Source organism: Schistocerca nitens, chromosome 6 (assembly GCF_023898315.1).
Source record: "Schistocerca nitens isolate TAMUIC-IGC-003100 chromosome 6, iqSchNite1.1, whole genome shotgun sequence".
NCBI classification, from domain to species: domain Eukaryota; kingdom Metazoa; phylum Arthropoda; class Insecta; order Orthoptera; family Acrididae; genus Schistocerca; species Schistocerca nitens.
In genome coordinates this window covers 400,796,443-400,824,151 of record NC_064619.1, presented here as the reverse complement: position 1 = coordinate 400,824,151, position 27,709 = coordinate 400,796,443, and the positions used below count along the sequence as shown (strand labels likewise).

The following is a 27,709-nucleotide window of genomic DNA, read 5'->3' as shown; positions in this document are numbered from 1 at the left end:
AAACGTGCTGACATGAGGAAAGTTTCCAACCGATTTCTCATACACAACAGCAGTTGACCAGCTTTGCCTGGTGAAACGTTCTTGTGATGCCTCGTGTAAGGAGGAGAAATGCGTGCCATCACGTTTCCGACTTTGAGAAATGTTGGATTCGGGCTTATCGCGATTGCGGTTCATCGTATCGCGACATTGCTGCTCGCGTCGGTCGAGATCCAATGACTGTTAGCAGAATATGGAATCGGTGGGTTCAGGAGGGTAATACGGAACGCCGTGCTGGATCCCAACGGCCTCGTATCACTAGCAGTCGGGATGACAGGCATCTTATCCATATGGCGTAACGGATCGTGCAGCCACGTCTCGATCCCTGAGTCAACAGATGGAGACGTTTGCAAGACAACAACCATCTGCACGAACAGTTCGACGACGTTTGCAGCAGCATGGACTATCAGCTCGGAGACCATGGCTGCGATTACCCCTGACGCTGCATCACAGACAGGAGCGCCTGCGATCGTGTACTCAACGACGAACCTGGGTGCACGAATGGCAAAACGTCATTTTTTCGGATGAATGCAGGTTCTGTTTACAGCATCATGATGGTCGCATCCGTGTTTGGCGACATCGCGGTGAACGCACACTGGAAGCGTATATTCGTCATCGCCATACTGGCGTATCACCCGGCGTGATGGTATGTGGTGCCATTGGTTACACGTCTCGGTCATCTCTTGTTCGCATTGACGGCACTTTGAACAGTAGACGTTACATTTCAGATGTGTTACGACCCGTGGCTCTACCCTTCATTCGATCCCTGCGAAACCCTACATTTCAGCAGGATAATGCACGAGCGCATGATGAAGGTCCTGTACGGGCCTTTCTGGATACAGTAGAAGTTTGACAGCTGCCCTGGAGAGCACATTCTCCAGATCTCTCACCAATTGAAAACGCCTTATGAATGGTGGCCGAGCAAATGGCTCGTCACAATGCGCCAGTCACTACTCTTGATGAACTGTGGTATCATGTTGAAGCTGCATGGGCGTGTGTACCTGTAGTCGCCATCCAAGCTCTGTTTGACTCAATTCCCAGGCGTATCAAGGCCTTTATTATGGCCAGAGGTGGTTGTTTTGGGTACTGATTTCTCAGGATCTATGTACCCAAACTGCGTGAAAATGTAATCACATGTCAGTTCTAATATAATATATTTGTCCAATGAATACCCGTTTATCATCTGCATTTCTTCTTGGTGTAGGAATTTTAATGGCCAGTAGTGTATTTGAAAATGAGAGCACATTGTGACTTGCAACAAACTTTTACATACAATTTGAAACATTTAGGAAACTTTTTAAGTTATTACATCTTTACTACTATCTGTACAGTATCCACATATGCCTCTGAACATACCTGCAAAATTATATAATTGTATGACAGATAGTTCAGGAGATATGAATTCATACACGGAGCGCAAATTACCAAGATATTATTATCCAGTCTTTGGTAATTGAAGAACTTAGAGACTTCGAACAATAGTTGGACATATTTCAAACTTTTTGGAAACATTTTCTCTCGTTCATGTTTAACGTGAAATATTTAACACATTAACTCATTAGAGTAATCGGAATTTTTAAGATGTTTCATATATGGGAGTTAGATTCTTGGTGAAGTGGTGTTTCACTGGTAAAAGTAACGTACGTGACCTTCGTTTGATACTCGCCTCTTGAGTTGCCGATTCAGCGGCGGACCATTTATAAACTGCCTAAGGTTATACACAAAAGGAGATACAAGCCAAACACAATTTCAAAAATTCAAAGGAATGAATTGTCGTGGGCAATGCATTTTTAGATAACTGACGATGTTTTTTTCAGGGTGCGGATATCATCGTGTTTCCGGAGGTTGGACTGGCGTCCATGGGAGTGCCTCGCAACCCCGACGGTACTCCGTCCTTGGCCTTCTACGTCCCTGAACCAGGAGCGAACCCTTGCAACGACAACAGCTCGGAAATAGCACAGGTAAGCGCCGATCCGCTGTTTCTACCCTACTTGAGCGTTATCGATAGCTTCCCATTTCCCGTGATTGTGGTAGCCAAGTCGCGACGATGATGCTTTCCTAAAACAAGTATGAAGTCATGTAAGAAAACAAGTAGGTAGTAATCAACAAACAGTTTCACTAGTACCATACTAGATCTACCAGCTTTTGGTCTTATTCTTAAATGTGTTTAATGGTGTAAGGTTTCCTCTAGTTCACGAAGAAAATTAGAGCTTGAGTTTTGAATGTCAACACTTTCACCATTTACAGCATGTATTTATTGTATCAACCATAACTGCAGATTCAGCTTTAAGCCATTGCAAACTGGTTTAGCTGAAACTAAGAACAGATCTTAAAGCTAGATGTTCCGCAAGAAAGAGACAGACTAATTGTACAGTGCTTACAAGAACCAATCACGTCTGTTAATTATCAAAAATTACTCACGTGCTGAAACACAGCAAATGTCAGGATCCTCAACATAAATGATCTGGTGTCAGCTTGTACGTCGCTTGGCAGAGTAATTTTCTTTCTCTATTGCTATTTCATCCCACGCGCTCCATATGGCCCGGTGGTGGGCAATCAATAGTACGATCGACTCGTTCTTCATTCAAATGATATGTAGTATATGCGGAGACAAAAAAAATATAATAGGTGAGTTGTTTTGACTTTTGTCATTGTAAATTTTAAAACAGTGGTGCTAAAAGGCAAAGCAAAACTAACAAGAACACATTTAAAACACGATGTAAAAAATACGGTCTTAAAAATGAAGCACTGTACCGTTATTGAAAGTTTAAGTACCTGCCCTAGGAAAATCGTCATGCGTTGGAGAGGAGAAGGTTAGGCGTTTATGGGCACTAGGGTGCGTGTATAGGTATGGAGGACTGAAGGGTAGTCTCGACGGAGAAGAACTGGATGTTGCATACACAGGAAAGGAGGAGTAGCTGGGGTTGTCGGTAAGGCCATCATATTAAGGGCAAAAAGGGATAGGGAAAGATAGATAGGCAAAAGAAATGTAGCTCTTAGAAGATGAGATAGTAGGGAATTATAGTTGGTAGCATTTCGTTGTCAGGGAGAGGGAGACGGTTAAAATTGCATTGGTAGAGGACGTGGCAAGTGTGTTGGTGCAAGATTGATGGAATGAGTCAGTGTAGGAGCGGCAGCGTACTAGGAAGAGAAATTAGAAGGGAGATAATAGGATTATTGGAGTTAGGTTTGCTCATTTAGTAGGCTGTTCGAAGGAGTTCGGTGTGAGTTAGAAGAGGTGGTAAATTGACGAGATGCGATGGTACGGTGGATATGTATACAACACCAACGTAGAAGAGGACTGGTCAGATTAAGATTTTGTGGACGCTTGTAAATGATGACATAGAAGGCGCTGAGGAAGAAGCTGAGCGTGGTTTGTCTTGCAATTATTACCTGGGTTTTTGTTGAGTTGATTTTGAGGAGACATAAATTGTGCTAGGAAGTAAACTGATAGACATGAATTTAGAAGGATCGTTGGGATTTCTGAAGTTTAGGGTAGGGGACGAGAAAACGGTGTAATCAGCATACTGAAGAAGGTGGGCTGGTGTAGATGGTTTGTGCATATTGTCAGTGTCGAGGAGATAAATAATAGGATAGAGGATGGAGCCTCAGCACAAACCCGCGATGGGACTCAAGGTATTGGAATTGATATCGTTAATAGTCACAAAGGATTGGTGATGAGATAGGAAGGATGCAAAAAGGGAAACAGGATTAATTAAATGTAAGTGCGGAGTGTGAAAATAAGACTGGAAAGCCATAGATTATCATAGGCTTTCGGTGTACATTGTACACACTTTTAGTGTAACAGATCAAAATACAGTAACACATCACGAGCATGTTTCATAAAACTGACAGAGAAATTTAGCATTTTTTGCTACGTTTAGCGGTATATGTATGGAAACATTTCCCAAGTAACTAGCTTCTTGTATTCTATAAAAGTCTTTATAGAACACCGATCGCGGAAAGACGCTGAAGTCACGGCTTCTATCGAGATCCACGAAGATTACAGGAGAGTAATTCAACCTGTCGTCTTATGCGGAGCAGAGACCTGGACAATGACACAAAAGACAGAAAGAAAATTCCTGGCTTTGAAGTTGCTCTTCTGAAAAGGATTTCTGGACCAGTGGAGGACGGAGACATCAGGAGAAAAAGGAAAACCCGCGAATTGTTGGATTTGTACAAATCGCTGGATCTCGGGACTGTGATTACACAGAGAAGACTTAAGTGGTATGTGCACGTAACGCGTCGAGAATGCCAGATCATCATGCAGGTGGTAGTAGAAGACATCAGAGGCAACAGAGCGAGAGAAAGACCTCAGCTGAGATGTACGACGGTATCAGGGAGGACATGAGAAAGATGGGACTAACTGGAGAAGAATGCGCGGGCCAAGGAATATGGAACGGGCCTAACGGCGACGTAAAAGGCCGACAGTGGCTTGTGTGGCCAAACTAGTAATGGGTGTAGAGCAACACGACTGATGAAAAATGACAGAAACTTGCTTCACCGTCTTTACAGCGGTTCGAAAGACTATTGTCAACGCTCACGAAGGAACCTTGATTCAAAAACATTTATAACAAAAATACAATTAATTTTGCATATGAAACAAAGTTACCGCGAGTTTTAAAAGTCCAGTTTTATTTTAAAACGGAAACAGGACCTGGTGGTGCTATTTGCCAGTTGACACACAAGTCGTGATTAGATGTAAAAGTTTCTTTGCTACATTAAACAATTGATTAAAAAGAGTACCACTTGCGTTCTGACTGTTGAACTCTCAGGACTAGCTTCATATTTTAACATAATTACTGCGGTTATCCGCAAGAGATACTTTTAGGGCAGAGCGCCGGTCCTTCCGTTTGATATCGGGCAAACACGTGTTTCCTTTGTGCCGTAAAGACAGCTTCGCTACAGTGAACGTTTCATTTCGAGTTTAAAATTTCACTCTTGAATTCAAAACGCGTACGCCTTTTGTGAGTTTATTTTTCTTACTTTTGTTTTCAGTCCTGAAAATTAATATTAATAAGGCTTACTATGTCGACTTCTTGGAAACAATTTTTATTGGCCGTGTTGTTACAGAACCTACAAAATTCAGACTTTTTAAAGAAAACTGCAATGAAAATTGACACTTCTTGATATTTTCTCCGGTCTAATACACCGGTGTTCCCATGATGACGGTAAAAACACTCAGGTATGGTGAGAAACAGCATGTGAACCATTATGAGGTAACTGTCCCTTGTTCGAGAAAACTAATCTGAAAGTTACGAAAGAAAATGTGTTTCAGGTCGATTCCGTATGTGGGATACGAAGTACCTATCAATCGTTGTTTGTACGATATAATAAATTGATGATTTCTATAGGTAGTTGGGATCATTATTAGATAATCATACCCGAGCAAAATGACAAGTGGAGACAGGAAATTTCTCTGATACAATGCAGATGGTATGATGTGAAAAGTAATGTGGTCATTATTTCCGTTCAGAATGCAGGTATAATCGCAGCTTGAGCTTACATCTATATGTACATGAAAACTCAGAAACTCACCCAAAGGCGCCTGGCAGAGGGTTCAACGATTTATACTACTTCTCTACCGTTGCACTATCGAACAGTGCGCGAGAAAACTAACAAACAAATATTCCTGGACGAGTTCTGACTTCCCTTATTTTATTAAAATATACATTTCTCCTTGTGTAGATGAGTGTCAACAAAATATTAGCGCTTTGGGAGGACAACGTTAGAATTTGAAATTTCGTGAGAAGGTCTCGTAGGCACGGAAAACGCCATTGTTTTAATGATTGCCACCCCAACTCGCTTATCATATCTCTGACACTTTCTCTCCTGTTCCCCGATAATATAAAACGAGTGGGACTTCTACGTGCATTTTGTTCAAATGGCCATGAGCACTATAGGAGGTCATCAGTACCCTAGAACGTAGAACTACTTAAACCTAAGGACATCACACACATCCAAGCCCGAGGCAGGATTCGAACCTGCGACCGTAGAGGTCGCGCGGTTTCAGACTGAAGCGCCTTGAACCGCTCGGCCACAGTGGCCGTCCTGCATTTTGTCAACCGTCGATCCTATCTCGTAAGGATCCCATAACGGACATCAATACTGTAGCAGAGAACGGAGAACCCTCCACCGTGTTATCCTCAACCTGTAGCCATCACTTGATGCGGATATGGACATTGCTCTCCCAGCGTTGTTAGTTTTCGTGACCAGAGCTGCCACTTCTCAACCAAGTGGCTCCTCAGTTTGCCTCACAAGGGCTACGCGCATCCCCCTCACCAACAGCCCTCGGCAGCCGAGACGGTCACCCATCTAAGTGCTAGCCAAGTCCAACAGTGCTTCACTTCGGTGATATGATGGTAACCTGTGTTAGCACAGCGGCAAGGCTGTTGGCTCACTGATTACGGTATCGGGTCAGATTGAAAAAGATGTCATATAGTGCTGTGTCCTCTGCTGAGGCAAGCTAGACCACAACTGTTGTAACAGGTCCTTGATATTCCGGATACTGATACCAAAAGTGTGTTGAAGCCCTAGCTGGTCCCACATGTGTTCTGTCAGCGACTGGTCAGGGAATAGTTCTGGAAACAGGAGCACCCCAACATCGCGAAGGCAGTTCATAGAGTGCCATGTGCATTGTCCTGTTGATAATGGTACCACAACAATGTCGCATTAGAGGTTACACATGAGGACACAGGATGTTCGTGCCGTACTGTTGTATCGTCAGATTTCCCTCAATCAGCTGACCTAAAGTGATACCTGATGGTTCCCCACTCCTTGACGCCACAACACCGGTGTTCCTTTCCCAAACATTGTAAGAAATTAATTTCTCTCGAGCACGCCGCCATACTCTCAGACGATGGTCTTCCGGGGTGGTGTAGAATCACTGCTCATAGTCCAGCACGATGCGACGTCATTCATAAGCAACCCGTGCTTTCCGGCCATGCTGCAACACCAAACACAGCGGTTGGGATGGGGTATTAAGGGCAGCCTATCTCTGCGACACAGATTCCCTAGTCCAGCTTCTACTTGTCTCCGACTAATGGGTCAGCATAACACAGAATGTTGCAGAGGCTGCATTACTTGTTCTCGGGTGGCAGGTGAATTTGTGAAGCGGTTACAAGGTGTCTGGTGCGCGATACGTTGATCCCCTCTTATTGTGGTCAGACGTGGTCGACTGGAATTTTGACGACGAGTTGCCTGCCTTCACCATGCCATCCAGTCTAACACGGGCCAATTGTCGCATCTGAATGTTCCTCGAATCTGGATATTTAATGATAGGATCGGAGACAAAATGCAACCCATAATGAGGCCATTTTCGAACAACGTTACGTGGTGATAACCCTGTCTCACGCGTTTACATAGCGTCTCCATGTCCTTCACAGCGATCATTCATCATCTGACGTTGATTACGCCCTTTATACAGTTATAACCTACCAGACCTGGCAACAATACTAAATACGAACATCACTAATGATACCTGATGGCCATTCTACCTGCCACAAAGTACTGAACTGTAATAATTTACATACCTGCTGATGGTATGTATGTGGAGGAATGTACATTGCCATCCGACCATGTGGTTAAGTTTTCTTGGCAGGCAGTGCCTTTCCGTAGTGTTAACACTGGTTCTCGTCAGATCACCGAAGTGAAGCGCTGTCGGGCTTGCTTAGCACTTGCATGGGTCACCATCCCGGTCTGCCGGGTGCTGTTGGCAACCGGGTTACACCCAGCCGTTGTGAGGTCCGTTGAGGAGCTACTTGATTGGGACGTCGGGGCACCGGTCACAAAAAGTGACAACGACCTGGAGTCTGTGTGCTTACCACATATCCTCCCGTATTCGCATCCAATGCCACCTAGGGGTTGAGGATGACAAGGCGTCCGGTCGGTACCGTTGGGCCTTAAAGGCCTGTTCCCAAAGTATTTGTTTGTTTGTGGAATATGGGAACTCCAACTACACCTCTGCCTGTCACAGAAAACTCGATCAATAGCCCGTGCTAACCTTGGATCCCGCAACGTACTGAGCAAATGCGTTCTGTGTGATTGTTCCTCAGTTTTCTGCGTGCGTACTTCTCTCAGCTTAAACCTGTTACATCAGAGGCAGAATGCATAATACCCATATTAGTCGTTTTTAGTTCATTTAGAACTGCCACGTATTTTTGGGAAGAGAAAACAACAGCGATTTGCGGAGAATATTCGGGTGGGGGTAGACACTCTTCGGTTAAAATTCGGCTTCCTTAACTGCTCCAGTGTAGGATGCAACTCTGAAAGACAGACCGCAAACGTTGTTCGAAGGCATTCCATTCGTTCTTCATGCGCGTGTATGGTCTCAATATGATGGAGACCCAGACCATTTTGAAAATCTTATTAGGAAATACGAGCGTTAGACGTCCCATGTAAGTTGGGTCGTCTGAGCAGGTCATGTTTCATAGCTAGCCCTTTCACTTGGTCTGATCCCTCTTCTGAAGTCATGTGAAACGTCCTGTGAACGAGAAACATTTCGAGCGAACCTCCTGTCAACAACTCTCGCTACCTGTGATGTTCGTTTCGTTTTTGTTCGAACGGCTACAAGAGAACTCTGAAGCGTGATATCACGTTTGCGTGGCAGTTCGGAAAACCCACTCTGAACAAGTATTATGAAAGTACCACTATTTAAGCAACGCAGAAATCTGTTGTCAAAGCTTTGATTCTACTTAGATTATTTTCATCATTATTTTAATAACATAAAAGTGGAAATCCAAAGATTTCGTTTATAAATTTCGACTCAGTCGCTTACGCATCAGTGTTCCTAATTTCGGATTAATATGTAAGCATTTCTGAATCATCCCAAAAACTTTTACTATAATCACCGAAATGTCCTACATAAAGCACACTGCGTGAAAACTCATTGTTGTCGTAAAACTAACACATAAAGCTTTCCAGTTTAATTAGTTCTTTGAAACAAATAAAGATATTTTGGAAGACTGAGCCATAAATAGATATGCATTCCTTTTTCTTTCTTTCTGTAGCGTTTAAAGTTAAACAGTCTGCCTAAAATTAATTTGATCGCAGTGTCCCACACATGACCTTTATAAACTAATTAAACTTTACCTGCCGTACAAAAGCGTTGGGCGATGATATATTATCGCTATTTATAATATGGCAACCACATTGTCCTGGATAAAATCAGGATGCCATAATGGCAAAGGGTGAACTCATCTACGGTACGTCCCACAGTATAATGAAACAAATTGCTAGTATCTATAACGTAACATGTTTCTTTTCCAGTGAGATATATTCCAGGATTTTTTCGGAAACCCGTACGAGGAGCGGCGAGAAATCTTTTCAGCATTAAGACTTTGAGCTGAGCTGACTCAACAAAGCCATAGCTTGCCACACTACCCCACGTCACACTTGTTTAAAGGCCACAGTTATTTTATGCTTAGCGCGTTTCAGTGGGATTAAGTTTAATTTTCTATTTTCCGAGTACGACCACAGCGGTAATCTCTCTCCAATTTTGTAAGACCATTACAATATGCTTTTATTTTCAGTAAACCAACACAACCGACGAGTGTCATGCACTCTGTCAGTTGTCAGCTGCCACATTAAGACCTGCAGTCGCAACAAAGCGCCGGCCACGGTGGCCGTGCGGTTCTGGCGCTGCAGTCCGGAACCGCATTACTGCTACGGTCGCAGGTTCGAATCCTGCGTCGGGCATGGGTGTGTGTGATGTCCTTAGGTTAGTTAGGTTTAAGTAGTTCCAAGTTCTAGGGGACTTATGACCTAAGATGTTGAGTCCCATAGTGCTCAGAGCCATTTGAACCATTTTGAACCACAACAAAGCAAAATAAATAAAACAAATATTAAGTGTTACGCCAACCAGTCCACCAGATTGGATGCCGTTATTGATTTCATTCACGTTTCTTGTTAGGATTGTATTCACCCGTACCACACTTTCTGGCCCCTTCTGAACAACAGTATATCCGATTTTCTGGCACTCGTTCGATACAACGTACATATCTACAGGACACACGTGCTTTTCGGTTTTTGCAAGTGGTTCGTTTCAGTGAACATGCTGTGTTCATTCGAGCGTTATACCTAACAGAGTTTCAGGATTTGCAAATTGACTGTACTCTGCATGATCGGCCTTGAATAGTTTGAATACGTTTAGGTATTCACACTGCTAGAACGCTTGTTATTTTCTCTTCGTACTTGTTTTGGTGCCCGAGCATTTTAAATACCACATCGGACTGCTCAACGATTCCTGCGTATTATGCGTTGCAGCCAACAAATATAACTGCATATGAAATCGTGTGACTGCACTAATATTTTATTACAATACATAGACATTTTTACAAACGAATCCATTACCAACTGTGAGTTGCATCAGAAAATAAAGACAGTTTCATGATAACCTTTTCAATACATTACATCTGTTGTCAACGACACGAGTGGCGTTCAGTCAGTAATGCAATACATTTTTTTCTCTGCCAGTTTTGGGTTAAAAATGCAAAATTTATTATGGGACATCGTGGAATATTCCCGCTTCAGTCCCTATACTTCTATGAAGTTTGGATAAGTGGAAATGCTTTATGTATTCTTCAAATGGTTCTGTAACTGAGGTGCGTTCCAAGTACAGAGATGTCATTGTGTTTCTTTAGGCGAAAAATCAAAGCATCGCAGATTAAAGGCTCTTGTCGAATGTCTACGGAGACCTGGCAGTGAACAAAAGCACGGTGAGTCTTTGGGCGAGGCGCCTTTCATCATCGCAACAAGGTCGCACAAACCCATGCGACCGCCCGCGTGCCGGCCGGCCGCACATAATTGTGACTCCTGCACTGTTTGAACGAGCGCACACTCTCATTCGAGATCATCAACGGATCACGATCGAACAACTCGCTGCTCAACTTGACGTTTCTGTTGGTAGCGCTGACACACTCGTCCACCAGTTGGGTACTCAAATATGCGTGTCCGCTTGGCTCCTCGCCGCCTAACAGGGGACCACCATCTTTTTGGGCCAGTGTATGATGCATTCCTCGGAAAGCAGAATGTGGATGATGGGGAGGTCTATGATGCAGCAGGACGTTGACTCCGAAGTCACCCAGTGGAGCGGTACCATGTGAGCATCCACGTCCTACCAGTAATGGGACTTAAAGGTCGTCGCATTGAATAGACATTATGTTGAAAAATAGGGTATTGTAGTTTAACGAAAAAATGTAGTGTACTGGAATTCTGAATAAAGCCATCAAAGCTGCATGTGCTGCAAGCTATTCAAAATGTACCCTCTCGTATTTTGCAACGCGTATAGCGCTGGCTGGTAAGACGGGGAAACGCACGTTAGTCATAGGTTGAACCCGAGAAACAGATTAATTTGCGTTGAAATGGTACACTGGTAAAGCAATGTAGAATTTGTTATGTGGTTTCCCACACATGTCTTGGTAAATTCCTGAATGGTTCCGCATATCGAATTCAGCAACTCGAAAAAATGAACAAAAAATGTACAATACGAACACAGACAGATAATGCCGTACATAGTTTTAGGCTTTCCAAGCGCTGTAAAGAGTTGGCGTCAATGTGTGGAAAGTCGTCGGGTATGACTTCCGGTGACGGCTGGTAGTGATCGACGGAACTCTGATCGCACAACATGACGTCACGGACGCCCTGCGTCCTCAGTTGTTACCTCTCATGCGACATTATCCTGGTGCTATTTTCCAGCACAATAACGCTGGTATACGTATTGGAGTGTTTCATTGAACTGTCTCTTGTGGCGAGCAGGAACCCCAGGTCTGTTCCCGATAGAACATGTGCAGGACCATCTCAGGCGTCAAGTCCATCCCAGTGTCAATATCGAGGATATAAAGGAGCAGTTGCAAAAACTGTGGGTCACTTAGCCTCAGGAGGGGAAAAATGTGTTTGTGACATCCTTCTCAAAGAATCTGCGCATGTCAACATCTACATCTACGCGATTACTCTGCTATTCACAATAAAGTGCTTGGAAGAGGGTTCAATGAACCACCTTCTAGCTGTCTCTCCCTACCGTTCCACTGTCAAACGGCGGGAGAGAAAAACGAGCACTTAAATTTTTCTGTGCGAGCCCTGATTTCTTTTATTGTATCGTGATGATCATTTCTCCCTACGTAGGTGGGTGCCAACATAATGTTTTTGGAATCGGAGGAGAAAACTGGTGAATGAAACTACATGAGAAGTTCCCGTCGAAACGATAAACGCCTTTGTTTTAATGGTTCAAATGGCTCTGAGCACTATGGGACTCAACTGCTGTGGTTATCAGTCCCCTAGAACTTAGAACTACTTAAACCTAACTAACCTAAGGACATCACACACATCCATGCCCGAGGCGGGATTCGAACCCGCGACCGTAGCAGTCGCGCGGTTCCGGACTGCGCGCCTAGAACCGCTAGACCACCGCGGCCGGCTTTTGTTTTAATGATAGCCACTCCAATTCACCCCTATTGTTTGGAACTATCTCCTCCATTTCGGGATAATGCAAAACGAGCTGCCATTCTTTGAACTTTTTCTGTGTCAACCGTCAGTCCTACCTGATGCGGAGCCCACACCGCCAACCAGTACTCCAGAATAGGGCGGACAAGCGTGGTGTAAGCAGCCTCTTTGGTAGGCCTGTTTCACCTTTTAAGTAAACTGGCAATGAATGGCAGTCTTTGGTTTTCTCTGCCAATAACACTTCAGATGTGACCGTTCCAATTTAGATTGATTGTAACTGTAATCCCTAAGTATTTCGTTTAGCGTGACTTATCGCGTAATCGAAATTTAGCGGATTTCTTTCAGTACTCATGTGAATAACTTCACACTTTTCTTTATTCAGGGTTAATTGTCACTTTTCGCAACATACAGATATCGTATCTAAATCATTTTGCAATTCGTTTTGGTCATCTGATGACTTTACAAGACGGTTAATTACAGCATCATCAAGAAAGAATCTAAGAGGGCTACTGAGATTGTCTCTTACGTCCTTAATACAGATTCCGAATAACAGAGCTCCTATAACACTTCCTTGGGGAGCGCCGGATATTACTTCTGTTTTACTCGATAACTTCCCGTCTATTACTACGAACTGTGACCTCTCTGACAGGAAATCACTAACCGAGTCGCACAACTGAGGCGATATTCCATAGGCACGCAGTTTGGTTAGAAGACGCTTGTGAGGAACGGTATCGAAAGCCTTCAGGAAATCTAAAATATAAAAATTTGATTTCCCCTGTCGATAACACTCATTACTTCATGAGTATAAAGAGGTAGTTGTGTTTCAGAAGAACGCTATTTTCTGTGTCCTTGCTGACTATGAGCTAATAAATCGTTTTGTTCGAGGTACTTCATAATGTTCGAATACAGTTTATTTTCTAAAACCCTACTGCAAATCGACGTTAGCGATATGGGCTTGTAATTCAGCGGATTACTCCTACTTCCCTTTTTGGGTATTGGTGTGACTTGCACAGTTTTCCAGTCTTTAGATGAGGATCTTTCTGTGAGCTAGCGGTTGTATATAATTGCTAAATATTGAGCTATTATATCAGCATATTCTGAAAAGAACCTGAGTAATATACCATCTGGACCGGAGGCCTTGCCTTTATTACGTGATTTAAGCTGCTTTGCTACACTTCTATGTTTCTCATCTTGGGAATTGTTCTTCATTGGAAATCAGGAATACTTACTTCGTCTTCTTTGGTGAAGGAGTTTCGCAAAATTTTGTTTAATAACTCTGCAGCCGGCCGATGTGGCTGAGCGGTTCTAGACGCTTCAGTCGGGAACCGCGTGACCGCTGCGCTCGCAGGCTCGAATCCTGCCTCGGGCATGGATGTGTGTGATGTCCTTAGGTTGGTTAGGTTTAAGTAGTTCTAAGTTCTAGGGGACTGGTGACCTCAGATGTTAAGTCCCATAGAGCTCAGAGCCATTTGAACCATTTTATAACTCTGCTTTTGTGGCACTGTCATCAGCGACTTCATCGTTGTTATCGCACAGTGAAGGTATTGATTTCTTCTTGCCATTGGTGTGCTTTGTGTATGACCAGAATCGCTTTGAGTTTCTTCCAGATTTCGAGACAGAGTTTCGTTGTGGAAATTTTTGTAATCATCTCGCATTGAAGTACGCGCGAATTTCGAACTTCTACAAAACTTTGCCAATCCTGAGGATTTTGCGTTATTTTAAATTTTGCATGCTTCTTTCGTTGCTTCTGCTACAGCGATCTTACGCGTTTTGTGTACCACGGGGGATCAGTACCATCACTTATTAATTTATGTTGTGTATATCTCTCAATTGCCGTCGTGCATGCATCCTGGAAAGGGATGTGCAACGTCCACCTGGTAAGTGGGCTCGTAGAGCCAAGTTTTTTGTAAATTTGACTCGGTTTTCCTGATGTGTGAAATAACATCACACACTCTGTCAACCCGTAATGTTTCATTTCGTTTTCTAGTGCCCTTCTGGTTACTTAATTTGTTTTACTAGACTGTTTGTAATGGTGATATACCGCGACTGTTTTCAGGGAAAGTCGAAATTGTGTATCTACGACGCATTTTACATTGCGCACCATTTTTGTTCCGTTTCCACTTGTTTCCTTCAGTGGTAGGTCAAATTATGAAGTACACCTGGTACTAGTCGTAGATATTTCTTTTTTACGAACTCCAAGTTTAACCGTTACGTCACTAAATTTTGTTTTATTCTTGATAGATTCCCTTTCGAGGGCACGTACGCTGATTTCTGAGGAGCTAGTGACAATTTGACAGTTCAACTCCCTCATTCAAGTTTATGGAGCGCGGTATTACACTTGACTTTTACAGTTCATTCGAGCAACTACTTACGACGAACAACTCGTTGTCTGCAAATGTTGTCAGTCCGTTCCTCTTTCCACTGTTGCCGAACGTCTGCAGAATGGGCTCCAACGCTGCATCACAAAATTCTGTGATACACACTGACCCCTGTGGACATGCTTTCGAGATATTCTTCATCATTTCCTATCCTGGGCTCAGTAAAGGCGCTTGACCCACACGACAATAGTCTCGGAGTCCTGTGGACATTCCAACTCCTTAACGTGACCAAAGAAGGACGGCCATCACAGGTTATGAAAAGGGACAGTAGCATATGTGACCATGGCTAGATCCAACACGATTGGTCAGAAGTTTTCGATCGTCTAAAACCACTGTGGATTTCTAGTTAAAACAGGGATTTCGTTTCGATTATTCTATTATATCACCGTTCTGTTAATGAAACAAGTATAAACATGTTGAGACAAAACGCCTCTGTTGTGTATCTGGTTATTTATATACAGGGGCGCTGATGAGTATCCACATCACTGACGTACATTTACCTAAGACGGTTCCATTCGAATAGCAATCATTTCTTCACCTCTCTGTGTAGCAATGAATGCACATTATATGTAAACTCAAGGTGGAGAGGGGAAGAAAGGAAAGGAAAGGAAAGGGGAGGGGAGGGATCACTTTGTTAGCTGCATTGAGACATTACCCGGAATCGACGGTGATGGTTGAAAATGTGTACCGGACCGGGATTTGAACAAGGGACCTCCTGCTTATAGGGAGGTGCGGTAAACCGCTGCGCCATCCCGGATACAGTGTTTTCACAACTGCACGAACTATCTCGGCTCGCCTCAAGGCCGATCCACACTGCCATCGAGTTTCACCTATCCGCAGCTCCTATCCATTTCCTTCATATTCGCTCTTCCAAGGTTCCCACAGGAGGTTGGACGTATTTGGTCATTCGCACATGTCCGAAAAAACAGACACCACACATTAGCATAAAAACGCATTAGTTTACACTACATTGTGTGAATCTAGCAGTGTGTTTGTATACCTGATCAGGTTCATACTACATTACCTTCTTATGGGACGGAAGCGGCAGCCGTACTGTAATTGCAGCTGTTCATCAGGAAGGCTATTATAGTAGGACAATTGGTACAAATGTTGGCGTAGCGCAATCTACAGCGGTGGATACATTGTAACGGTGGAAGCTAACTATTGACAGTGCAACTGTTTCCCAAATGGAAGACTCCGAGTAACATCACACTTTGAAGTTCTGTTCCTATGTGTACAAAGTAAACCTCAGAGCACTCGTACTGTACCTGACAGTCGCGAGGAAGTAAATAGTGTCGGACAGGCTCCAATCTCCGTGTCAACATTGCAACGCTGTCTGCGTGAGAAAGTTTTTAAAGGGATACAGAGTGGCCAAAACACCTTTACTACGCAATCAAAATTAGGTTAAAAGTTTGCAATAGGCAGAGCAACATGAGAAATGGAGTGTGTAGTAACGGTGAAGATTTCAGATTTCAGATGTGTGTGAAATCTTATGGGACTTAACTGCTAAGGTCATCGGTCCCTAAGCTTACACACTACTTAACCTAAATTATCCTAAGGACTAACACACACACCCATGCCCGAGGGAGGACTCGAACCTCCGCCGGGACCAGCCGCACAGTCCACGACTGTAGAGCCTTAGACCGCTCGGCTAATCCCACGCGGCAGTAACGGTGCAAGGTTTTATTCACGGACGGATCTAAGTTTGAAATATTTGGAAGCCATCGTCGAATTTTTGCTCGTCGAATTCGTGGAGAACGCATGAAGAGTCAGTGTGTGACGCCAGTGGTGAAACATAGTCGAGGGCCGGTCATGGTTTGAGGATATTTCACTCTCGATAAATTCGATGATCTAACAAGAAGAATTATTATAATATTAAACAAAGGAGGACATAACAAGTACTGAGGAACAATGCTGTCCGATCTGGCAAGAAGAGGTTTGTTCTGTGGAAGGACAATGAACCCAAACATGTTTCTAAATAGTGGCAGGGTAAGTCAATAGACAACAGAAAAACGGAGAACTGAAAAATATGGTTTTGGTAAACATTTTTGGAATACAGTGATCAATTAATTGTTATATTTAGATTAAAGTTCAGTCTTGATCACGTTATGTCTGTTTTAATGAGTAACCGGTTTCGGTTTTTTCTATAAAACCATCATCAGACCTGTGAATAAATTTTAAGAAATACTAGATACCAATCTTTAAATGAATGAAAAAGTCTAATGATGTCAAAATTTTTAACAAAATAAAATAAAATTAGTTATACCCATTGGCTCCCTTGGGTTGGTAGGTGGAGCTCTCCTTGCTGCTGTGCAGTCAACTGATGGTTATGAGTGCTGAGCACGAGCTTAAATATGCAGAGGCTCCGCCTACTTCCTGTCACACTACTTCATAACTGCCAATCAGCGTTCATAATATGACGCCATCGTCAAAGTATAAAAGTAGGAAATACACTAATAACATACAATTGATTCATTTAAATATCTGATTAACAGATAGTAGTTGTGTCTACAACTTATTTATATTTTGGATAAAAACAGTGAATTACGATGTGTGATAGCTGTGCCCTCTATGGACAACCTTAATACTATTACAGTGCCAGTTACATCAAAGATGTAAAATCCTTGGCGTTGTGGTATATATCGATTATACCAAGTCGCCTACATCACAATTGCATCTTTGTTGGATGCTGCAGAATCGTCTTGTTTTAACTGTAGTTTTTATGGCAATGTTCTTTATAGCATTAAGTTAGCAGCCAATAGTACGTTACACATTATATATATCTGAATAACTGATGAGACTGCTGATGCAGCATATTTTACATACATTGCTTTTAAAAATATGATTAGTTATACCCATGGCAAAAGCAATGTATGTAAAATATGCTGCATCAGCAGTCTCATCAGTTATTCAGATATACATAATGTGTAACGTACTATTGGCTGCTAACTTAATGCTATAAAGAACATTGCCATAAAAACTACAGTTAAAACAAGACGATTCTGCAGCATCCAACAAAGATGCAATTGTGATGTAGGCGACTTGGTATAATCGATATATACCACAACGCCAAGGATTTTACATCTTTGATGTAACTGGCACTGTAATAGTATTAAGGTTGTCCATAGAGGGCACAGCTATCACTCATCGTAATTCACTGTTTTTATCCAAAATAAGTTGTGGACACAACTACTATCTGTTAATCAGATATTTAAATGAATCAATTGTATGTTATTAGTGTATTTCCTACTTTTATACTTTGACGATGGCGTCATATTATGAACGCTGATTGGCAGTTATGAAGTAGTGTGACAGGAAGTAGGCGGAGCCTCTGCATATTTAAGCTCGTGCTCAGCACTCATAACCATCAGTTGACTGCACAGCAGCAAGGAGAGCTCCACCTACCAACCCAAGGGAGCCAATGGGTATAACTAATTTTATTTTATTTTGTTAAAAATTTTGACATCATTAGACTTTTTCATTCATTTAAAGATTGGTATCTAGTATTTCTTAAAATTTATTCACAGGTCTGATGATGGTTTTATAGAAAAAACCGAAACCGGTTACTCATTAAAACAGACATAACGTGATCAAGACTGAACTTTAATCTAAATATAATGAAAAATATGGGTTAGCCACGCCAGCTACCTAACTTAAATCCTGTTGAACTGATGGGAAGAACTTGAGAGGGAGATCACAAAATCGAGGTCATCTAATGCTGAAGATCTATGGAATAATTTACAGACGTGTTGGACTGCAGTGACTGCAAAAAAAAAAAAAAAAAAAAAAACCACTGCTAAACCTTATCCCCAGAATGCCAAGAGTTTGTGCACGTGTTCCGAGGGCAAAATGTGATTATTTTCAAGATGCTAAAATCCAAACCATGTTGAATTTTGCTTAATGATAGAGAAAAAAATTATTTATTTTGTTGGTCTGTTTAGCTTCCGAGATGTGTTTGTACACTGAAACAAAGTACATAATTTTTATCACGGGTGATCAAAAACTCTTGACCGGTAGTGTGCGTTGAGTGAGTTTCCGTCGCTATCGAAGCCGTATCGGCCCACGGCAGCCTGAAATGACTCGAGGGAGCAAACGAGGCGCCGGCCTCTGTTTACACTTTACAGGGCCTGAGGGAGCTGTCGTGCGCCGCCCGCCGGCACGGGCTGTACGCGGTGGTCAACCTGCCGGAGAGGGTCAACTGCACCGGCTGCCCCTGCCCGGGCTTCCCCGTCACCGCCGACGGCGAGGAGTGCCCGCCGTCCGGCGCCTACTTCCACAACACCAACGTCGCCTTCGACCGCACCGGCACCATAGTAGCCAGGTACCGTTCCGTTCCGTTTAGGCAGACGCCTACCGTAACAGCAGAATCTGTCGAGTCGTAAGTTGTGAGACTATGAAGCCTAGATGCACCTGTCGGTATACCGCAATGCTTTGAGAAATGCGAAAAGGTTATGTGAACCAGACTCAGTCGACCTGTTAGACATGATAACGTCAGGAAACACTGGTACGTTGTCTTTTTTTTTTTTTGCCTTAGTGTAATGCAGAGTCTATCGGAAAGAATCATCCGATTTAAAAAAAAAATATCATAACTATTATGTTGTTTGAGATACGTGCGTGAACAACGTTCTGTTGTAAAGAGCAACCTGTCGAGTAATTACATGGTTCCCGCCAGGTAGCACCAGTGTGCGACAACTTCAGTCCCAGTAAAAAAGCTGTCGGGACAACAGGAAGCGTTTTGTGTTGTACGTTTTGCGCAGTGCGGGTCAGTAACAACTGTTCAGCGTGATTTTCGTACCGGGTATAGTGTGGATTCTCCAACGGCACAGAGCGTTAGACGATGGTATGAACAATTACGAGAAACAGGTTGTGTGTGTAAAGGCAAATCGCCAGGCAGTCCCCGAGTGTCTGACATTGACGTCGAATGCATCCGCCATAGTTTCACAAGGATTCCGCAGAAATCCGTTCGCCGTGCATCTCGACAGCTCAACGTGCCCCCGATGTCCGCCTGGCGTGTGTTGCGTCAACGTTTACACCTAAACCATAAAAAGTTCAGCTATAGCAAGCTCTTCGCGAAGGTGACATACAATAACGTGTGGACTTCTGTTATTTCGTACTTGGGTAGGTGGAGGATGACAGTTTTCTTCCATGCTTAGTGTTTAGTGACGAGGCAAAAATGGTTCTAATGGCTCTAAGCACTATGGAACTTAACTTCTTAGGTCATCAGTCCCCTAGAACTGAGAACTACTTAAACCTACCTAATCTAAGGACATCACATCCATGCCCGAGGCAGGATTCGAACCTGCGACCGTAGTGGTGGCGCGGTTCCAGACTGTAGCGCCTAGAACCGCTCGGCCACAGTGACAAGGCAACAATCCATTTAAATGGAAAGGTGAACCGTCATAATGTGAGAATATGGGGTACGGAACAATCTATGATATTGTACAATATGAGAGGGACTTTGCAAAATTTAATGTTTTTTGTAAAGTTTCACGGGAAAAGATGTATGGTCCATTTTTCTTTACCCAGAACACTGTTACAGGATGCACGTATCTCGATATGCTTGAGAAATTTCTTTTCCCACGACTGATTCGAACGACTTCATTTACCAACAGAATGGGGCACCACAATGCTGGCATCTGGACGTGCGAGAATTTTTAAATGAAAGGATTACTGAATGATGCATCGTTCGCACTGGAGCAAATGATTCGGCCTTACATTACAGGCTTCCAAGGTCACCGGACATGACTCTATGTGACTATTTCTTGTGGGGTTTATAAAAGACTTTCTTTATGTGCCTCCATTACCAAAAACAACGAATGAACTGAGACATCGTATAACAGCAGCTTTGGGAGCTGTAACTCAAGACGTGCTCGCAGGAGTGTGGGAACAATTTGAGTACCGCATTGACATATGCCGTACATCTCAAGGGCGGCATGTTGAACAGCTATGGAAAGGTATAAAAAATAAATTAAAAAGCTTTTTGTGTTTGCAGTTCATCAAAACCAAAATTCATTGTATATGTTTATTAGTTTTAAAAATATAGACATGCAAAATCGGATGATTCTTTTTCATACACACTATTTCTGTATTTTATTAGAACCTAACGAAAATTTGTTTAACACTCCCACCGTCCGCCGCCCACCATCAAAGCTCGAACACCCACTAGTGGGCCGTAGGGAGAGGGTTGACTACCACTCTCTTAACACATACAGTCATGACAGTCCTGCTTGTTTTTGTCGTACACTGCAGTTAGAGCGTGCCTAACGGCCAACATGCTTAACTGCTCAATAAGACATGTGGTGAGCGCGGATCGAACTATCAGTATTTTTTCTTAACGAACGAGAACGTGAGTAGAGGAATAAGTTGGACAAACAGCAAAAATAAGGCACTCAAATACCCTTTGACATCACTATATTTGAATAACTTTATACGAAATACTAATAACCAACAATATCGGCCGAAACATTAGCCACACAATAATAAAACGGCCTTAATACGAAGATCAACAAAACTGCTCTTGTTTCATAGGCCACGTAACAAATATCCCATTTATTCTGGATCAAAAACAAATAATTCTGCGGCATGTTTCTGTCAGTGTGTCAATACGATCTTTCAGTGTGCGGGTGGTACAACGTATTCAGCAGGTCATGTTAATCATTGTTCTACCTGACTTGTAATAATACAATGACTACACAACGTAGATTAAAATAGTTCATTTTCTGTTGTAAATGTCTGACATTATATATTGCACTTCTTTCTGTTTAAAGTGGGGTATTATTATATTATAAACATGATCCAGTTTGGGATTACTCCATACTTCTAGACACTAAAAACCACAGAACCTAAAGAACTCCTACTTCTTTTATTCTACTTCAACTGCATTGACATATTATTGTGATCACGCTTCACGACATAAATCGTTAACTAAGTTTCAGCTCTCAGCACACTCTTTTGATGTCTCCCAAGACTAATCTCTACTGTTCTCTTTAAGTTGAAGGTCATTAATCTTTTATTAAGGCTCTCAATTATCGCGTTTACTATACGTATGTTGTATATGTCTTTTCGTTCAACAGTTTATTTGATGGCAATGTGCTGCCTGGAGCCTCTCCAGTGACAGACTGCTTGTGAATCGTGGGAATGGAATGCACATTAAGTGAACTGTTATGTAATGAGTGCGCTTTAATAAAGATGGAAACATATTTCTATCGTTAATTCGCGTACCTCATATCTCCTGCTGTCATTAAGCAGGAAATAAGTTTTTCAACTAGCGTCCTACTGATTACAAAGCAGAACGAAATGGCATGGAGTGTCTTTCTTACCAACACGTGAAAGTACACGTCCTTGTCTATTACTCATGAAATAGTATTTATGTTCTCTTGTTTACAGTGGGGTAAACTGAAATTACGAGTACATTAATCAATGACTGATTACATATCTTAATGTATACGCCATAGCTTTAGTTATTTAAGTTGTGAGTTTTACTGTGTAGATGACGATTTTACAATCATTCAGATATCAGACTAATGCCTGGAATGTTGATAGATGCTAAAAGCTAATGAAGTACGAAAATGAGTGTCGGCGAGGCATAACCGAATATTTATCGGTTGCCTGTCAGAGGACGGGAAAATCCGAGTACGATATCTAGGGGTCCCACAGTAATATGGGATCTCCTGATTTTTCATTGTCTACCATTATACTGATTTATCTTTTCATTTCTGGACTGAAATTTTCAGCATTTCACCCAACGTCCAAAATCTCTTAAGCAAAAGGATCGTAATGAATACAATTGTTAAGGCTATGTATCATGTCATTTGGATGTAAATGTAGTAATTAGTGAGGACTAGTCTATTTACTGTGTCTTCAAATATCGTTAGAGAAGGATATGTTTGTTCATCATAGTTATTGGCGATATTTTGAAAAATGTTTCCCCGCTGAAACTATCGATCATTACGTCGCTATACTCTGTCTTTCGACATTTTAGGAATCCCTTGAGATGTACATCGCCCTACTTGTAAGAACATGGGAAGAATAGTTGTTACACATCTCATTCCGAACGACAAAAATGTATTATTTAGTGACTAATTCCGATACGGTCTGTCCCACAGCAATGGCCGCAAGCATGTTAGACATTCCTAAGTTTACCGCAGTCAGGCGGTCAACATTGCTGAAAGATATAACGTAGAAACACTACATTCAATCGTTTGGGGTGCCATTAAATACAATAACCGATCTTAGTTCCTCCATACTGAGGGCCATCTGAATAGCCGTTGCATCGAGGAGGCAAATACCGCGCCCTACTTTGATAGGAAAATTCACTATCATATATGACGACGGTTCTGTAAGAGTGTATACGTTATATATGTGTTCACCTGATATGAAACCTATCGAATATGGCCTCGACTAAATAGGAGTCATTGCTGAAGTTGCTTTGTCGAGTCACTAAGGTCGACTCACTAAGGTCTTTAACACATTAATATCGTTCAATGCTGTCATCCTAAAAAAGACATAATTATGTTGGTATTTTAGAGAGTATTGCTCACCCTAAAATTACAGGAGATGCTCGTAATCTTTCGAATTAAGCAATTTCTTATACCCTTCATAATACAGAAAACGTAACAGAGATACAATAACAGTTATAGAGAACTTCATATGTGTAACTGAATGCAGAATGCGATCGCTTTTTTCAGAAGTACATATATCAGATGTATAGAGAATAATGACGAAATTCGGATTTTGCAGTTTGAGTTCGTATGCAAAAACGAGTTTATATGATGGAGCGTCTTTACCGTTTAGGAATCATTTGTGGCAGCAAAGTAACTCCTCTTGCGCGTACAGCTTCAAACCATTCTTGGTTTTCGAAACTGTTAATATTTACTTCACTTCTCCGTTAGGAAGTGCCGGAGAGTTCAGAATTCATGCACTTTCATTACATAGAAATCTTACGGTTACAAGTGTGTATTCAGAAACGATCAGTAAGTTTTCATGGACTTTGCGTTTGGATTGGTCATGAAGGTGCGAAAATAATCAAACTTAGTTGAATAAGGTTTGCGTTAAGAACATGTTGTTGGTGATCGAGGAAAAAAGAAATATGATCTTACTGTAGATTATAATTTCTGTAATATAATCACCTTTCATGAACAGGGGACTTATGACCACAGCAGTTGAGTCCCATAGTGCTCAGAGCCATTTGAGCTTTCATGAACTGCACTCTCGTTTCCGGTATAGCAGCTAACGTGTTGTTCTGTTCCAATATCATTCCCGTGATAATAAATAGTATCAGTCATATTCATTTCAGCTCGATTCCAAGGTTTAGGGATGCTTTTAATTAATCGGTCATTAGAGGTACAGTTAAATTTAAATGAATTCTCCTAATTTCGGGGATATTTCAATTTCAAGAACTTTCTTGTAGATCACCTTTTGGCAACAGGGCTTTTGCTCTTCTAAATTAAATTACCACAGGAAGATACGTGAATTAATTAGACGCGGTCATAACGGTTTTAGACTCTACAGACTGTACACAGGGAAGAAACAATTTGTATTTGTTATTCATTTCCCAGTATAGGCAACACAGTGCTACCCATGACATTAATTATTGTTTCATACCTACTACCGGCATAAATTTCGTTTGTCAGGACATCTTCTTTACATTTCACGCCCAGGATTTCTGAATGGATTAACTAGTGTCATTTCGTATCGATGCATTTCATTGATTTAAATAATATTGATTCCAAACATTTCCTTCCAGTGAACTGAATTCAAATGGTAAAAACTAATACTAATACCTCATTTCTGTTACTACGACTATCATTCCCTTTATACAGGTCAACTAGTATTACTTCATCACTGTTAATATCATCACGACTGCTGTCACTGTTGCTTCGACTACCTGAACTGTCCTTCTGCCCCCATTATTTCACACATCATTTTCACTGTTTCTTTTAGCGCCTTAATGTACTTACTCCCACAGATTTGTTGGCCGCTAATGGATCCATCCTGATACCACCGCCACCATTGGGTATTGCGTTCTAGATTGGCAGGGCAGCATAGTAGAAGTATTCTCTTTGTTGCAGTCTGTACTACGACTCACTGCAATATAATGCAGCCACGTTTCTGAAAACCTTGGCGCAGACATGATGGAGTCTCTAGGAAGTCATTCTCTTCTGACGACGCAGACGTCTGTAGTCTTACCTCGACCCGCACGGACAAGATTAGGCGGGTTTATGATGAGTAAGTGAAGTATAGGGGGTTGAAAGATTAGTCAGTGTCCTGTGGAGTACTTCCTGGATACTGGAGCTTCATTGTCGTCCGCGATAGCATAAAAATTAAAGATAATTTTACGTTCGACACTGAGAATAATTCATAACTGAGGAAATTGTATTGTCGGACTCTGTATACGAGTATAGGTAACTTGTGCACTGAATTATATCGATTCATTAGAGTCCGGAATAATTAAAATCTTAAGCTGTCATATAGTATGTTCTTGGCAATGCTTGTAGTCGTTTCGACGAATAATGTCGTCTATAAACTGCTCACGCCATGTAAGAAAGGCGAAAAGTAACGTGAAGTTCCCATACCATACTGTGCACAGATTTGGCTATAAAACTGAATAATTTACTGTAAGCTCAGGAGAAAATTGAATAAGTTAAGCAGAAACAAGAAGTTATGCTTGAACTGTTGCTCTTGGGAGTCGTGCTCGTAGGTCGGTCGCGAGATTTGCGTGTCTTTGCGGCGTTACGAAGTTATTCTCTTGTTGAGCAAACTTTGTGCTACTGCTGTAGAGGGGATTGTCAGTGATTGAATCAGAACTTCGCTATCAGAAACATTGTTTTGTAAGCCACTAACAATATTTATGACAGAGTTGGGATTAATACAATTTTATTTAGTCTGGTATTTCAAGAATTTAACAGCGTCTTACGTGCTTCTTGTCAAGTTATTTAGGATCGTATTTCCATTCTTATACAACTGAATTACATCACTCTCTACGGATAGTACAGCTTAGTAGTGAACTATTCCTATACGAGGTAGTTAACCAGTTACACAGAATAAACAATGATTTGAAGATACTGCTTAACAGGTATTAGACCAGTTTTTTAACTTCCTGTATTCACATGTTTCCATAATGTTTCGGGCCTCAGAAACATACTGTTTACGAAATTTCGTATCACCTGAACCATACTCTTAGACGAATGCGTGCGACGATATACGTAATGATTCTGCTAGTGGATCTTTCTTCTGTTGCTGATGTAGAACATTCCCTGATGTTCTTCTTTCTTTGTTTTATATGTTTCAAAAATCATTTGTAATTAAGGCTAAATCTGTAACTTCAAGACTGCTCTGCATCCAAGTCAATGGCCTGACAGAGTGTTCATCGAACCAAACTTCAAGCAAATTCTCTATCGCTCTGCTGTCGTACAGCGCGTGGGAAAAGTGAACATTTAAGTCTTTCCGTGGAAGCTCTGAGTTCTCTTATTTTGTTATTATCATCATTTCTCCCTATTTAGGTTGGCACTGTAATATATTTTAACACTATTAGGAGAAATTATGTGACTGAAACTTTAAGAGAAAGTCCTGCCGCAGCGAAAAATGCCTTTGTTTTAATGCTTGCCGCCACAATTCGTGTGTCATATCCGTGGCACTCTCTCCTCTGTTTCGAGATCATACAAAACGAGTTGCTCTTCTTTGAATTTTTTCGATGTCCTCCGTCAGTCCCATCTGATACGGGTCTCATACTGCACAGCAGTGCCCCAGAAGCGGGCGTACAAGCATGGTTTAAGCAGTATCTTTAGTAGTTCTGCTGCATTTTCTATGTTTTCTGCCTATAAAGCGCACTTTTAGTTTGCATTCCCCAGATTATCTTCCAGCTGAAGTTATTCGTAATTCTAATTCCTAAACATTTAGCTGAATTTACAGCTTTTAGATTTCTGTGATTCATCGTGCAACCGAAATTTAACGGATTCCTTTTACTAGTAGTATTCATGTCGACGACTTTACACTTTTCGTTACTTAGAGTCAACTGCCACTTTTTGCGCTAAACAGATATCTTGTCTCAATCATATTCTTATATTTTTGATCATGTGATGACTTTATAAGACGGTAAAAGACAGAGTTACCCATAAACTCTCTATGGGGGCTGCTCCGATTGTCTCCTAAACCGTTTGCGTTGATCAGGAACAGCAGAAGGCGTATAACACTTCCTTGGGCAACGCCAGATATTACTTTTGTTTTATTCGATAACTTTTCATCAGTTACTACGCGCTGTGAGCCTTCTCACAGGAAATATCGAATCCAGTCACTCAACCAAAACGATGCTCTACAGACACGCAGTTTGATTAGAATCCGCCTGTGAGGTACGGTCCCAAATGGCTTCTGGGAATCTAAAAATATGCAATCTATTTGACATCTGCTGTCAACAGCACACGTTACTTCGCGAGAATAAAGGCTAGTTGTGTCTCACAAGAATTATGTTCTTTGAATCCGTGTTAGATATTTGTCACTCAGTCGTTTTCTTCGAGATAATTTACAATGTTCGAGCAGAGTATATGTTGAAAAATCGTTCCGCAAATCGACGTTATTGATGTGGGTCTGTAATTCAGCGAATTAATTCTATTTCGTTTCTTGGATATTACTGTGACTTGACTCTACAGACGGTAAATCTTGAGTAATTTATGCGCTTCGTAATTAATAAATAGCAATGAGACTCTAAAAACTGGGAATAATTTTGATTTAAATTGATGTGAAGCCTGTGACGTAAGCTTTTACAGAATTATCACGAATTCCCAGTTTCGCTGTTTGCACATTTAATAACGTGGCGTTTTAAAATGTCTTTGTCTGCCGCCAGGGGACAGTGCTGGCGCAGT

At 41.8% G+C, this 27,709-nt stretch overlaps 1 protein-coding gene across 5 annotated transcripts in view; it reads left to right on the top strand.

Moving 5' to 3' along the window:
• LOC126262933 (uncharacterized) overlaps positions 1 to 27,709 on the top strand; it is a 421,675-nt gene that overhangs the window by 343,686 nt on the left and 50,280 nt on the right. For all 5 annotated transcript variants that reach the window (XM_049959863.1, XM_049959864.1, XM_049959866.1 and 2 more), the window contains exons 4-5: positions 1,854 to 1,997; positions 18,977 to 19,173. In XM_049959863.1, coding sequence (XP_049815820.1) covers positions 1,854 to 1,997; positions 18,977 to 19,173 — 341 coding nt within the window. The remainder of the gene's footprint in view (positions 1 to 1,853; positions 1,998 to 18,976; positions 19,174 to 27,709) is intronic.